This window comes from Sarcophilus harrisii, chromosome 5 (genome assembly GCF_902635505.1).
Source record: "Sarcophilus harrisii chromosome 5, mSarHar1.11, whole genome shotgun sequence".
Classification (NCBI taxonomy): domain Eukaryota; kingdom Metazoa; phylum Chordata; class Mammalia; order Dasyuromorphia; family Dasyuridae; genus Sarcophilus; species Sarcophilus harrisii.
The window spans coordinates 57,009,498-57,026,188 of record NC_045430.1 but is presented as its reverse complement, the minus strand read 5'-3'; the positions used below and the strand labels follow the sequence as shown (position 1 = coordinate 57,026,188).

Here is a 16,691-nt window from a genome sequence, read left to right as displayed (position 1 = left end):
ATTTAGAAAATACTGTAACAAAATTATAGTAATAGGAAGTGATAAAAAATAGAAAGTGAAGAGAAATTGTAGTTTTAAAAAGTTTTAAACAGACTATCACTATTAAAACTATCACTATTAAACATAAAAGTCACACATTTCTAACTTTCTGATAACACAAATAATGAAGTTAACAATAATCTTTTTTCTATGAATTTTTGATGATTAAAAACAATATGCTAATATGAAAATTTTTAAAAGAGAGGGATGGAAGAAGAGAAAAGAAAACTCTTTTGTTGAATTTCCCACCACAAACATATTTTTGAGTTCTTACAAAAATGCAGGAGAATGTTGTAAATGTTTTAATATTTTCATTTGCTGAGAGGGAAGCATTTTTCTTGCTTAACTGTCAAAGTTTAGTGAGTATGCATTTGGATGAGAGCACCATCAGTTCATAATTTTACAATAACTTTACATCATCTGTCAAAAGCAATTTGTAAGTTATTTTATTCCCTCATGTTCTCCTTATTTCTACTCTGACTCTGAAGAATCTGTCATCATTATCATTAATAAATTCCAGCTACTCATACTATAGTATCTTATATGGCTAATAAAGTTTTAATCCCTTTCAGTTCCACAAATGCTTCTATTTGCTCATGAAAGATTAGTTATCTAGTTTTTTTCATGTCTGGATTTTAACCTCCATTTCAATTGTTAACTACTGACACAATTTAGGTGAGCCCAGATGATATATTCTGCCAGCATTATAGCAATTAGATCTCCTGTTAATATAGCATAAAATTAGAATCAGAAATTACAAATGGAGGTTTTATTGATTTAGGCATATGCATAGTTAGGTGGAAGAATATAAAATGGTTATTTACTTTCAAATTATGTTGGAAAAAATAAAAAAATAAGAATAATGAATTTTTGATACTTTTGAATTTACTTTGGTAACAGGTTTAATTCATGTACTATATTATATCCGTGGAAAGAGTACTGGGCTTGATATCAGAAAATTTCAGTCTTCACCTGGGAAATCCTTTGGTCAATTTAATAAATACTTATTAAGCAACTGCTATAAATGAGAAGCAGTACTGATGTAGCATACAGAGAACTAGCCAAGAAATAAGATTGGTTCAAATTCCACCCCTGACATATCCTGCTTGTTTGATCCTAGGCAAATTACTTAACTTCTCTGTGCCCAGGCAACTCTCTAATACTGCAAATTGCACAAGTTACCAGTCTGCATTGATGGAGAGAGTTTTCTCACTTGGAAATTCTGTGCAACAATAATGTCATAGATCTTTTTTTAATTCCTATAGAAAAACTGAATGAATTTCTGAATAACATTATTTGATTCTTCACACTGGTCCTTTCATCCCTTTTCACCTGTCTTAAGGACTATACTCTCTCTTCATCCTCACTATTACCTCCTACTTAGTCAAGTAGCTTTTTTGAAGTCACCTGGTACAATATCTCTTAACTCTCCTTTTCACTCCTCTCTCAGTATCCTTGATCATCTTCATCTTGCTCTTTCTTCCCTTTGCTTTCTAAAGGCAAGAGCCTTCCTCTTTTGCCAAAACTAACTCCTCCATCTGTACTTTTACCTTGATCCATTTTGGTCTCTTCTAGGATCTTAAGATGTTCAATCATTTCCAACTTATCTCTCAAATTCATTTCCTTCTCTCTATCCCTAACTCAACTTCTCCTCACTTTTCACTCAGATTATTCTTAGAGTCTCTTTACTGGTTTCTCTGCTTCTAGGCTTTCCTCTCTCTAATCTATCCTTTTCAAAGCATTATGAGTCCCTTTTCTAACGTACTTTTCTGATTAGGTTATTCCTCTGCTGAAAACTTTCTATAATCTCTTATTTCCTGTTTGATAGAATATAAACCACTTATTCTGACATTCAGTATCTTTTACAATCTGGTTCCAAATTATCTTTTTAGATTAATCCGTTACTTCATATGACCTACATTTCAACTGAACTGAATCACTCTGTCCCCATTCTCATTCTACTTTCTTCCATCTCTTTGTTTTCTCCTCATCCTGACCTCACACACTCTATTTTTATTTACTGATGTCTAATATTTCTTTATTTTAGATGATATCTTTATGAAGCCTTCCCTGATTCCTCCTTGCCCTCAAGTGAAACAACTTCTACCTTCACACAGAACTTCTCCATTGCACTTGTCTCATTCTCCTTTTTTCCCCACTTCTTCTTTCCCTAAGATCCCCAAATTCTGTTATTTGGTCACAGAACAGTCTGTGACCTAACTTTGCCCTACAAATAGTAGATATTTATTATATTGTTGAATTCATTTACTTGTATCACATAATTTCTTTAAAACTCACTTTCCTCATTTATAAAATGGACATAATGATACCTGTAATGCTTAGTATTTTTTTTTAAGGAATAAATGAGAAGTGTGTGAAATGTTTTGTAACTATAAAATGTTATATAAAATTTTATGATAATTGTATGAGATATACTTCAATGCAAGAAACAACCTGGAAAGAAAACTTAAAAGACAGATTAATAATTAGTAATTCTTTTAAATGTTTTATTGATATTTAAATTTTTTTTACAGCATTATTCATTTCCAATTACTTTTTCCTGTCTCTACCCTCAGGGGATCTTTCCCTTGTAATAAATAAGTACAGTCAAGGAAACAAATCAACACATTGGCTAATGAAAAATTCTTAATCCTTCTTAAACAGTTAGTTTTTTTAAAATTTTTTTATTTTTTTAATGATAGAGTGAATCCAACCAATTTTTAAAAATTTGGATCACTAGCTGATAGGATGAAACCATTCAAAATTAGTGGCTCAAAATAGTCTACTGCCACATTTTTGATTTTCATTTCTGAACAATTCAACTATATCTAGAATATCTTGACAGAATTTGATTGCTCTGGTTCATGTTAAAGTTGTCTTTCAGTAATAGTCTACACCAAGCTTCTTAAAGTTTTTCCACTCATGATCCCCATTCTCAAGAGAAATTTTTATAAGACCCCAGGCATATAGATATATAAAATAAGTATAAAAATAAACATAATTGACACTAGGATTCCAATACCATAATTTCATGACCCTCCCCATTCAGTTATAAGACCCCATATGTGGTCACAAATTACAATTTAAGAAGCTGGGTTCTAGACTCTGATAAATTCATCTAGAGGAAGCTTATCTCTATAATCTTTAATTTATTCATAAACTACAACATAGTCAGGTGTAAAGATTTTTTAAGTGGGAATTGATAGTTCTAAGTGTGAATCCTATTTCTTTCACTACTTAACTTTGTAAACTTGTATGCACATTTTGCCTTTCTGAGCCTCAATTTCCTGATCTGTAAAATTGGTAAGGAAGAGAGAGGGTTGGATTAAATGAATATACATTCCTTAAGAATAGGGACAGTTTCATTTTTTTGTCTTTGTATCATCAATATCTAGTACAGTGTCTGGAATGTAGTAGGTGATTAATAAATGCTTGTTAGCATAGCAGATAGACTGCTGGACTGGGAGTCAAAATAACTTGAGTTCTAATTCTTCCTTACACATTACCTGTGTGACTCTGGGCAAGTCATTTAACCTCTCCCCACCTTCATTTTCCTCATCTTTTAAAAGGGAGAATGATAAGATTATTGTAAAGATCAAATAAAATTACATGTATTTATATACATGCATACACATATACATATATGTATGTAGATAATATGTTACAGACTTTAGAGTACTATATAAATCTACAATATTATTTAGTAACTAATCTCTAAAAAGTAAGCTTTCTGTTAGCTCAAACATTCTATGATTGATTATTTTCTTTCCTTTCTTCCTCATAGCTGAACAGAGCAAATGATAAGAAAGGCAATAAAGGCAGTGGTAAGAATGAAGCTTCTGGGGAAAGTGAAAAGACCGCAGTCGTGTTTTCTCTGAAAAATGAAGTTGGTGAATTGGTAAAAGCCTTAAGACTGTTTCAGGTATGTGTGAAACCTCCCAACATAGTCATATGCATTGTTATGGACTTATCATCTGTTGGGAAGCATGACCCACTGAGTCAATTTCTGGAGATGCTATAATTATGTTTATAGAACTTTAATAAAATAAAATTTTGTGTTGGATGCTTTACAAATAGCATTCATCATCTAAATCAGGGCTTTTAAACTTTTTCCATTTTATGACAACTTTTCACCCAAGAAATTTTTTACCATGGCCACATTTAAAATCTGAGCTGAGGTGTTTCTGGCCATGTTTATACATATGTAGTGCAAAATGTGCAATGTTGTATATTCAGAACCATGGCTGTAGTGAAGTTGCATGATGGGCAAGCACTGCCAGAAACACTTCAGATTCAGTCTGCATTTGATTTTGAATTAGTTTTTGGTTGTTGCATTCAGAAACATGTACTGTTGCCACTATGAGACACAGTTTAAGAAGTTTTGATCTAAATAACAGAATATACAAGATCATGTGAAATATGCTTTTTTAATCCACACAATCTGTAAGGAATGTGATAACCTCATAACCAGGTAGAAATGGATCCAGAGGATTAACTCTTTTTACGCAATTCTGGTGTGTGGAAAATGGAGATTTGTACAAAATATAAATGGGGTATGTATGGTTATTAATGATAGCTTGATGTGGCAGAAAGAGCAATGAATTTGGAACAAGAATACCTAGGTCAAAATTTTGTTAGGAAGTTATTTGCTTTTTTGGTGACCATGAAGAATGGAAGATCAAAAATATGAACAGATTTATCTTAGGTCATACAACTTAATAAATGACAAATCTATGATTTGAATTTTGGTCCTCTCAATCTCACTACAGAGCTTTTTGCATCATTTTCAATTTCTTTATCTATAAAATGAAGGGGTGGGGTGGCCTATATGGATTGTTAGTTCTTTTACAGGATAAAATGCCATAAACCTATGAACTTTACAAAACTATCCTTTACTTTTAGCAAGGATTACTAATAGTATTTCTTTTAATTAAAAGTCTTCACTGGATATTTGAAATCAATTTATTTACAAATACTTTATAGATAGAAATAATTAGTATCAGAGATGAAATGGATTCAAGGCCAAATGCATTCATTGAGTGGGAAAGATACAGTTTAGATGATCAAAATGAGAATCTGTTAGAAAATGCTACATAGCTATCTTAGTTGAAGCATTTCATTGGCAGAACTTAGATAAAATTTGTTAATGTGATTTAAGGAGACAAATCAGGTAGGGGGAGGTTTGGTGTATACACACAGAAACTCCACCATTATTCCATCTACCATGATAGTGCTAAGAGACTGAATTAAAAATAAATACCATTTTAGGAATGTGAAGCAAGTAATTCTTTGAATAGCTTTGAGGTTAAGATCTTTAAATCATTCCTTATTTCCCTCTGATTCCTCCTTATTTTAAGTATACTTTATTTTTTTAAAAAATAGATTTTTATTTTCAAAATACATGCAAAGATAGTTTTCAACATTCACTCTTGCAAAACCTTGTGTTCCTGTTTTTCTCCCTTCCTCCTTCCCCTCCCCTAGATAGCAAGTAATACAGTATAGGTTAAACATGTGTACTTCTTCTAAACATCTTTCTACATTTATCATGCTACACAAAAATAAAATCAGATAAAAAAAATGAAAGGAAGAAAAAAACCAAGCAAACAACAAAAAGATGAAAATACTATGTTGTGATCCACATTCAGTCCCCATGGTACTCTCTCTAGATGTAGATGACTATTGCCAATCACAAGTCTATTATTACTGGTCTGCATCTCCTCATTGTTGAAAAGAGCCAACTCCATTACAGTTGTGATTGTTGTATACAATGTTCTTTTGGTTCTACTCACCCTATGATTTCTTCTGTGCAACTTAAAGTTTGGATCAGTTGACACTTAAAGTCCTCTATTAACTTTAAGATTCTAGAATTCCATGAACTGATATCATATTGATATTGTGAATCTTATTCAAAATAAGATTTTGAGTAGGTAGGAAGAAGATAGAAGAATTATCTTGGCATGTTTTCATGTTGGGAATATTATAATAACATACTTAATGATGCACAATGGACTTATTTCCAAGGCCATACCTAGAAAATGTTAGGAATTAAGGGTTGGGATGGTGCTAGAATAACCCCCTCTGTATTGATATTCTGTAGAAATACATATCAGCATCTAAAAAAATAAAATAACCTGCTTGGCTAGCTACATTGATCAAATTAAACAAATAATAAACCAGTTCTTCTATTATAAACAATTATTATTTATAGATAATTATTATTTTCAAGTTTTTTCTGTATCCCAGTACATAAACAATTAAAAAATGTCCAAAGCATGGCCAGTGACTAATTCACTCAGAGAGTGTGGATGTGGACAAGATTCAGGAGACCCAAGTTCTCCACTTCATAGCAGTTAGGGACCCAGTTAGGGATCTGGAAAATCAAAATAAAATTTTTTTGGTTCTCCTTTCACACCAGAGAAGAAGTCTGAATTATTATAATATTAAAAATAAAATATGATGATATACAATACTTTACATATATTTTATGCATTTCTGAGTTTCTAAAATTTTTCTGTCGTATGCTGGTTTTATGTGTCATTTGTGGCTTTTGCAAAACTCCTCCCAAATTCCCATTCAATTCAATACCCCACAATATATCGAAACCACATTGTGGAAAGTCACTATTTAAAAGGGATAACTGTAATTTAATCCCTGCTTTTTATCAGCAATAGAACTCTGGGAAAGCCATTTAAACTCTCTGAGTACCAAAATTCTCATCTGTAAAATGGAAATAAAAGTGTGTCTTTCCTACCTAATAGAAATATTCCGAGAATCAAATAAGATAATTGATGTGAAAACACCTTGTAAACAGTAAATATCTATAGTAATGCAATGTATTATTATTATTAACTTATTTTAAGAATCCACGATTGGGTATTTCCTGTATTAATATAGACTGCAACTTCTTCACAACTCAGTAGAATTGCTATAGAATTGCATCTCCTCAAATGAATTACCTGGGGACCTGATGGTCCATCTTCTGATGGTGAGTCTTTCTACATGTAGCTACATTCATCCTAAAGTGATGATTATCACTGCACCTTTTCTCAAAGCCCTTTTGGCTTTGTAGAACCTGTCATAGCTCATTTTCTGGTGGTAAATATAAGGAGATCATGTGTGAAAAGATACAAGAGAACATAAGGATTCAAAGGATCTTGAGACAGATAGCTTCTTACTTACAGACATGTAAACACGAGGCTCCCTAATCCACTAGTTCTTACCACTGGTACTTAAGTGGTAGTTTAAGCATATTGTGGGATGCATACTTCGATCAAGAGCCCAGATCTCTGCCCTTATAACTGATTTTTATTGCTAAATGATTCACAGGGACTAAGCAGGAAGGAAAACTTCAATCAGTCAATCAAAGAGTTGGCTGGATTGCACAACCCCTTTGTTGACTACAAAGTCATTATGATTAAGAAAGTTTGATAACCATGTTTACCTGGATTGGAATGAAATGTACTAACCTTGCATTTATTGCCTAAATATGGCTGGTCAAGTCATTTACTAAGTACATAAAAATTTCCTCATCAAACATGGACAACTAGGACATAGGTTCATCCTCATGTATAGCTTCTGAGAATCCAACATAACTTCACTTTACAACAAGACCTGGGAGTTGGAATTTAGTGGGGGATTATTATTATTAATCAGTTTAGGGTTTTCAAAAAAGTAAAACCCCAATCCAATCATCTGGAGGAGTATAATGGAAAGATCAAAACGTACAAAGTCAAGAGAACTATGTATGTGTCCTGACAGTTCTTAGCTATATGATCAGAATGCTATGAGATCACAATCTCTCTTGGTACCAATTTCTTAATTTACAAAATGAGGAACTTGGAATAAGTACACTCGAAGGCTCTTCCAAATCTAAGATTATGTCATTCTGTATTCTTTCATTCATTTGGCAAAGAGTTGAGTGCCTACTATATGACCAAGGATTGTACAAGGTAGTGTTGTGTATATATAAAGGTCTTTAGGACATAGTTCTCACTTTTAAAGTCTTTATAATTCAATAATAGAGATAAGATATATGTGCAAGTAACTGAAATGCAGAGTGCTATGTATGATACAAAGAAAATATTTTAGAAGTTCAGGAAAAAGGAGAGATCTTTTTGCTAGAATTATGAAGAAAAAATGAGGGAAAAGGAGTAATATTTAAATTGGGCCTTGAAAGAAAAAAAGAATACCTTAGAGGTGAGAATGGGGGCGTTTTACAGTACATTTCAGGAATGTGGGCCTGGAAGATGGTATTCCAGGAGTAGAGAATAGCAGAATCAAGATTCAGAGGCAAGAAGGCTCCAGACTTGTTTGAGTAACAGTAACGAATCTAGATTAACAGTAAGGAATCTAGTTTTGACAAAAAAGTGGAATTTGTATGGAAGAAGTGGGAGAGTAGGCTAAAAATAGAAATCAGGTTCATATTTGGATTATGGGAATGTTTGAATTTTCATTCCAAGGAATATGTCAAATTAATCATTTGAATGAATCCTTGAGTGAAAATATGACCTAGACAATGAAATATTTGGTCTACATAATGCCAAATAACTACTTTTATTCTTTGGCTCTTTCAAGTATTACATTTAGATATTTATAAATTCATTGACACTACTAAAACTGTTGTGTTGCATAGAGTAACCAAGCAGATTAACTTGAATACAATTTTTTTCTTTTATTCATTCAAAGCTAAGAATAAATTAATTTTTTACAGTGTAGCAAAAATGCAATCATGAATCATTTTTACTATATGTAAGAAAATAAGCTTATTCTTAGCTTTATGTCTGATTGAGGAAGTTAATCTATTGACCACCAGGTGGTGATGACAAAAAGACCAAAAAAAAAGGGGAAACTGATTTCTAAAAAAAAACCCATTTGGTCATGTCTCTCCACAGGAAAAGCATGTGAACATGGTCCACATCGAATCTAGGAAATCCCGGCGAAGAAGTTCTGAAGTAGAAATCTTCGTAGACTGTGATTGTAGTAAAAAAGAATTTAATGAGCTCATTCAGTTGCTGAAATTTCAAACCACCATTGTGACCTTGAATCCACCAGAGAATATTTGGACAAAGGAGGAAGGCAAGGCCACTTCTGCATTTTTTACTTTTACTTTGCAGCAATATTTGTAGCATAGAAAGAATATGATAATATTTTTGACCTTACACTTTGTTTCTAACAGACCTAGAGGATGTCTTGTGGTTTCCCCGGAAGATTGCTGAATTAGACAAATGTTCTCACCGAGTTCTCATGTATGGTTCAGAGCTGGATGCAGATCACCCAGTAAGTAAGAGGAAAAATCCTAGTGAGGGTATTCTTTGTTGTTAGATTTTATTGTGGGATAATACTATATTGATATTTATGTTAAGCCAGTGAGAGCTGCTCTTCAAACTAAAGTATGTTCTAGCCTGCCTTTTTAGTCAGGATAAATCAGGGTGGGTATTATTTTTTTGGTGCCATGGACTCTTTTGAGAATCTGATAAAACCTATTGATCTTTTTCAGAAATATTTTCAATTGCATAAAATAAAACATGTAGGATTACAAAGGAAACTAATTACACTGAAATAGTTATCTATTCATCTATCTATCTATCTATCTTCACACAACCATACCACATGGTTGTCATGGGTCATGGAACTCTGGAATTAAAAAGCTCTGTCTAGGGGGATGCTATTTTCCTATTTGTATACAGACAATGTTTCATTTATTTTTAAAGGGTTAAATAGGGCAAGTGGAGATTTCAAAAACTCCTGAGATGTACTGTAGAAAGGTATTTCTAAATCAAATTATTTAATCACAGAGGGTGGTCTTTTAAATAATAATTAACCAAATCAAATTTTTCTTTGGAAAAGCTAAAAAGAACTCATTATTGTCTTGGGGCAAGGATTCTTTTTTTATTATAGTTTTTTATTGACAAAACATATGCATATATTATTTTTCAACACTGACCCTTGCAAAAACTTCTGTTCCAACTTTTTCCCTCCTTCCCTCCACCTCCTCCCCTAGATGGCAGATAGTCCCATACATGTTAAATGTATTAAAGTGTATGTTAAATATAATATATGTTAATCATGTTTATACAGTTATCTTGCTGCACAAGAAAAATCGGATTTAGAAAGAAGGTAAAAATAACCTGGGAAGAAAAACAAAAAAGCAAGCAAACAATAACAGAAAGAGTATAAATGCTATGTTATGGTCCACACTCATTTCCCAGTGTTCTTTTACTGGGCGTAGCTGGTTCTGTTCATTACTCATCAGTTGGAATTGATTTGGATCTATCATTATTGAAGATAGCTACTTTCATTAGAATTGATCCTCATATAGTATTGTTGTTGCTGTGTATAATGATCTCCTGGTTCTGCTCATTTCACTTAGCATTAGTTCATGTAAGTCTCTCCATCCTTTCTGAAATCATCCTGTTGGTCATTTCTTACAGAACAATAATATTCCATAACATTCATATACTACAGTTTACTCAGTTGTTCTCCAATTGATGGGCATCCATTCAATTTCCAGTTTCTAGCCACTACGAAGAGGGCTATGGCAGGGATTTTTAACCTAGTGGGCAGAGGTGGTATGGACTAATTTTAAAAAATATTTTGATAACTCCATTTCAGTATAATTGATTTCTTTTATGTCTTATTTTATACATATAAAAAAACATGATTCTGAGAAGGGATCTTTAGGTTTCGCTAGATTTCAAAAAAGGTCCAAAAAAGACTAAAAGCTTTTGTCCTATGGAGATATAATGGAAGAATTATACCCTGACATCTTTTTTTTGGACAATAATTAGATAAGGATACAGCAATGTAATTTTTAGTCTTAATGGAAATGCAAACATTTCTAGAACAGAATTGTGATTGGACAGGCTAATTTTTTTCTCCTACTCTTTTTACTCTACTCAAATAAATACTGCATTCGAAGTAATATGGATCTATGATAATGATAATAGTAACTATTTTCTTTGCATTTCTTCACCAATATTTCTTTAACATGAGACTTGGATGCTTATTTCAGGTCCCTCCGAAGTACAAGATCTGGGGGAAGGAACCCATCTACTCATAAAATTTAACCCTAAAAATTTAATCTTATTTTTTGAAATTAAAAACATTTATTTTCTCTCTTACTTCACCAAAAATAAAAGTAGGAAAAAAAGAAAAACAAAACTCTCTTAAAACATATGCATAGTAAAGCAAAACAAATTCTCACATTGACCATGGCCCCAAATGTATATCACATTCTATTTCTTGAAACCATCACCTTTCTGAGGAGATAATAGTATGCTTCATTATGGGTCCCTTGGAGGCTTGGTTGGTCATTGCAGTGTCTATTTCTTCTGGGACCCAACAGCTGGAACCACAGAGATGACCACACAGAAACAAACAGTTGAAAAATTAATTTGAAATATTCATCGTTGGTTGAGCTTCATTTTTGGATACTTGATGCAGTTAGTCCTTCTATGAAATCTGTAGAATCCAAAAATGAGCCAGTGTGGCTATGACTACATTGTAGTAAATGACAAAATGTAATGGAAAAACTTAATCTACCATCAAGTAGATCAAAAGTGAGGTAGCTAGGTGGCACAATGGATAAATTGCTAGGCCTGGACAGTCAGGAAGACTTTTTTTCTAGTTCAAATTCAATCTCAGATACTTAATAACTGTGTGACCCTGATCAGGTCACTTCACCCTGTTTGCCTCAGTTTCATCATCTATGACTTGAAGAAGGAAATGTCAAATCATTCCTTGTCAAGAAAACCACAAATGGAGTCTCAAAGAATTGGCTGTGACTGAAATGACTAAACAATTCACTTAATGTCTTTGAGCCTCAGTTTCTTCATCTATAAAGGAGGGATAATAATAATTGCTTTACCCTTCTACCTCATGGGGTTGTTTTGAGCAAAGTGCTTTGAAAACCTTGGCTTGGTATGCTAAAAAGCACTGAGATTGAAGTTCAAAGATTATAGGATCATGCATCATAACTTTATAGCTAGAAGGAACTTTAGAGGCCATACATTTCAACAACATTATTGAGTAGGAAGAGGCAGAGCAGGGATGCAGCCAAGGTCATTTGATCCCAAGTCTGGGAGAGACTAATCTAAGGAAGAAGAGGGTGCAGTGGAAATTATGTTGAACTTGGGTTCATCAGTTTGGACTTCAAATCTTGCCTCTCTCTTATTTCCTGGGTGATCCTGGACAAGCGACATAATTCCTTAGAATCTACTCACTGGTAAAATGAAAGACCTGTTTAAGTGGCCTTTTAGGTATTTTGCAGATCTAAATATGATCTCACTCAAATAAACATGTTATAGATCTCTTTTCAACTCTAAACCCAGTGGTTTTATAAAAATGTGAACTTATTTTTGTTAAAAAGTAACTATCCTAAGGCAATGCAAAAATAGGCAATTAAGTTTCTGGGTCATCTTAGGTAAGACCTTTTACCTTGTGAGACTGAAGGTTTTTTTTTGTTTGTTTGTTTTTTGTTTTTTTTAAAATATTGTTGTTCAGTCATTTCAGTCATGTTGGACTTTCCTAATCTTAAATTCCCAAATGCTCCACTTAGGTTAGTTTGAAAATTATTCAGCTCATAGTAGAGGTTCTGCCATTTATCTAGAATGACTATATCACTGACCTTGCTGTGAAGAAATGTTATTTTGGTATACAATCTAAATTTCTCTTCGCTTAATTTCATCCCATTATTCCTAATTATGTCTACCTTATGAGGTCTTCTCTTATTTGATGTGTAACCACTAGATATAATTGCAAGTAGTTAGCAATTCCCCACCTCAATCATATGTTTTGGTGTTGGTTTTTTTCCTCTACACACATTTATTTTACAGATAGACCAAATGTTCATTTTGCAAAATTTAATTTTAGTGCATTATTATTAAGTCAGTAAAGGAAAAGAGATGGTATGCTTTTTTGTGCATGGACAAACCCAAAGCTGGATTAGGTACAGAGATAAGAATAGAGTCCTCAGGACACCTTGTATTGATACCTGCAAAGGAAAATCAGCTGACCAGAGAAGAAAATGAGAATGTGAAATTTAGGGAGTTAAGCCTTATTAGACAGGGTTTAGAATGAGAGGATTAGAGAGCTAGAAGAGACCTCAGAGGTCATCTAGAAGAGACAGCCAGATGTAGCTAGGTAGTATCATCATCATCATCATCACCACCATCACCATCACCATCATTATTGCATTTTGATTCTGCTTTAAGGTTTGTAAAGTGCTTTATGTATATTGTCTCATTTTAGTCTCACAACAGCCTTGGTAGATAGTGTTGTTATTACCCCTATTTTATGAATGAGGAGACAGAAATTAAATTAGACAGAAGTTAAATGACTAGTCCAGGATCAAAGACTTGCATAGGTACCAACACTTTAAGGTTGGATTTGAAATCCAGGTTTCTAGACTCCAGGTTCAGCATTCTCTCCATTGTGTCACCTTGTTGCTTCATTGTAGATAGAACTTTAAACTTCTAGTCAGGAAAATATGAGTTCAAATATTGCTGCAACCACTTAACTAGCTATGTGATCCTGGACAAGTCACCTAACCTCTCTGCTTCAGTTTCTTCCTTTATAACATGAGGGAAATAATAGCATTTTCCTTTAAGGACTATTAGAAAGATAAAATGAAATTATACATGTAATTATACATGAGAGTATGTATGTGAATTATTAACATATTAATATAAGATTTATAATTATAATTAATGTATTTAGCATATGAATATGCTAAATTATATTATAACAAATTATATTAAATATATAATACAATTATGCATATAATACTTTACAGACTCTAAAGAGATATATAAATGTTATCAATTATTATTATTTAATCCAATGCTTTCATATTTATAGATGAGGAAAACAAATCCCCCAGAAGTATTCTAAAGTTAAAATGATAGGAAGTTTAGCTAGAATTTGAAAACAGGTTCTGGGAAACATGTTCTTTCCATTGTACCATGGTTCCTAGAACATTATAATAGCTGAGTCAATATTTAATAAAATAATAGTGTAGATGTTTAATTGAGGGTCCATTCTGGGTCTTCAATTTGAAGCCATAGCAGCAAAGAACTGACACTATAGACAACGGTTGCTCAGCTTAGGCTGGATGGCTGAAGGTTGCTTTTTTCTAAATGTTTCTGTAGATATCTGCTCAGTGTCTTCTCTTCACTGTTTTCATCTAGCTCAGTTGCCACATAGGACTGTCTGGATTACTAGAGCTAATAGGAAGCCTTTGGACAATTTCTACACTTGGTTAATGAGGAATGCTAGTAATTCATTCTTTCAGCTACTCTGGGATGATACAGGTGCATGTTTGAATGAGTATGCAAGATTTCTCTGAAAGAACTCACAGGAATGGAATGCCATTAGACTAGTGACACTCCTAAGAGAAGAGAAGCAGATATGGAGTGATACATGGCTAAGAGCCTGTTTCTTTTATCATGATATTTGTCACTTTGAAAAATCCAGGGGCCCAAAGGACGGTCTCAGCATTACCTTCTGAGATATCTTGACTTTATCTATGAATTCTGAATACCTCACAACTTCTGACTCTCTTGTGGTAAAAAAGAGACCTCTGATTCTTAATTTTTTTTTTAACGAAAATATTTCAATAAACAAATATTTAATTTTTCTTCCTTAAATCTCTCCCTCACTACTTTGGGAGATAAAAATCTCCAATAATACAAGACAAAACCTTTATAACAAGTATCCTGCATGAACCATGACCAAAAATACATGTTTCATCTTGCTTCTCCAAATCTTAATCTCCTTTTATTTGAATTGTTGTATCTTTAGGTGTTTACAAATCACCAGCTTTAGATTTAAATTTTTCTTTTTCCTTATGCTTCTTTAAAAAATTACTCTCTCTTCCAAAGACTTCCATTTCCACTGCTATGCAACATTCCCTGGTTACAAAGAGGTACAACCACCTTATACGTTGTTCATGTCTTACAAAATATGTCTTGTTCTACCCCTCTGTCATTCCACCGTTTTATGGGATGCCAGTCCTCTGAAGAGAAGATTTGTTTCTGTGATGACCAAAGTTCCAATATCTTTCACCATTTTTATGCCTTTACATTATTGTGGTCACCATATAAATAAGATACTATCTGTTAACTGTTATAATTATCTTGAAAGAGAAAGTTCCACCAACTTTATTTTGTGAAGATTTCAGGCCTCACAAACCAATTCCACAGGGCCAACTGGCCATTTTCTAATGAATTTGTGTGAGATTTGACAACAGAACAAGCCCAAGTCTATTTTGGTTTGTAGATATTTTCCTACTGTCTTATTTCCTTTTGAAATTATTCTTTTCACTTAGCTCAAACTCTTGAGGAGATACATTACTTACAACAGCATTCTTTGACTCCATTTTTAGGGTAGTGTGGAGGCTTCCATAATATTGCTCCAGGTATCAGGGATGTGAAGGAAATGGGAAAAATGCCTGTACTTGTCTCATAGCATGAAGAAACAATTCTCTTATTTGTAAGTGGCTGAGAACGTCTAAAGAAGAAGAAAATAGATAGTTACAGAGGAAAAAGTTCTTTCAGGAGTTTTTTCTCATAGAAGTCTAATAAATCTCCTCTAGGTGCAGATGTTGAATTTCTTAAATTTAATTTTTTTTAAAGGTCCATGTGTGAAAGTATTCACAAAACAGTTTATTTAATGAAAACATAAATTCTCATTTCCACCAAAGAGGCAAAAGGATGAGGCTTTCAAATTCTCTAAGATTTGAAGACAGGCAAGATATCAATTATGCCTGGAATTTGTAGAAGTGATCATTTATTACAATGAAGTCTCCATTTTGACTAATTTGGGGGAATGAGTGACTTAAAAACTATAACAATCTTATTGCTTTCAAGCACCCAAAAGTAAAGGAAATGAAGCTAATAATTGCCCAGAGAAATCTTTAGGGACCTATTTTATGAAGAGATAAAAATAGCTTATAACATGCACATCAATTATTTGTAAATTAAGCTTCCAAAGCTTGGAAGATTCTTCAAAACAATTCTCTTTAAATAGTTTAAACATTCTTCTCTTGAAATCTTGTTTTCGTTAATGTAATCAGTTTAGCTACTCTTTTTAAAAATTAAATGTACTTTTTTATTATAAGTTTAATCAACCAACACAAACATTCAATTCACAAAGAACAAAGACAATTGTACATAGGACTATGAACTTTTGTTGCAATTTAAAAAAATGTGTTAAGTTTAACAAGAAACAACTTTATCCTGTTTATTTTTCTTTTTGAGATTCTTTTTTTTCCACTGTATATTTAAAATATTTTATTGTATTTTTGTATCTTAATCACTGTCCCCTAATTCTCTTCCCCAAACAGAAGCTATCACTTTTAACAAATATGTCAAATCAAGCAAAATATTTGAACACATTGGCCATGTCTGAAAGTATCTGTCTCTATTTCATTTTGCTCTTCTAGTATGGTGGTGTCAAACTCAAACAGAAATAACCTACAAATTAACATTATCTATATTGTATTTTTATTTAATTTGTTAAACCTGTTCCAGTTACATGTTAATCTGGTTTAAACTTTACTTAGAAGGCCACCTTTTTCCTGTAGGAGTCTAAGATGACACCTCTGATAGTTCATCAATTATTTCTCTGTCAAGAAATACAAGCCAGCTTCATCA

At 32.8% G+C, this 16,691-nt stretch overlaps 1 protein-coding gene across 2 annotated transcripts in view; it reads left to right on the top strand.

Moving 5' to 3' along the window:
* Nucleotides 1-16,691, top strand: part of TPH2 (tryptophan hydroxylase 2) — a 141,839-nt gene that overhangs the window by 3,587 nt on the left and 121,561 nt on the right. The window contains exons 2-4 of one of the 2 annotated variants that reach the window (XM_031938912.1): nt 3,824-3,961; nt 8,931-9,114; nt 9,215-9,315. In XM_031938912.1, coding sequence (XP_031794772.1) covers nt 3,824-3,961; nt 8,931-9,114; nt 9,215-9,315 — 423 coding nt within the window. Of the gene's footprint in view, nt 1-3,823; nt 3,962-6,531; nt 7,025-8,930; nt 9,115-9,214; nt 9,316-16,691 lie in introns of those variants that run through there. The other variant, XM_031938913.1, reaches the window with a different exon arrangement.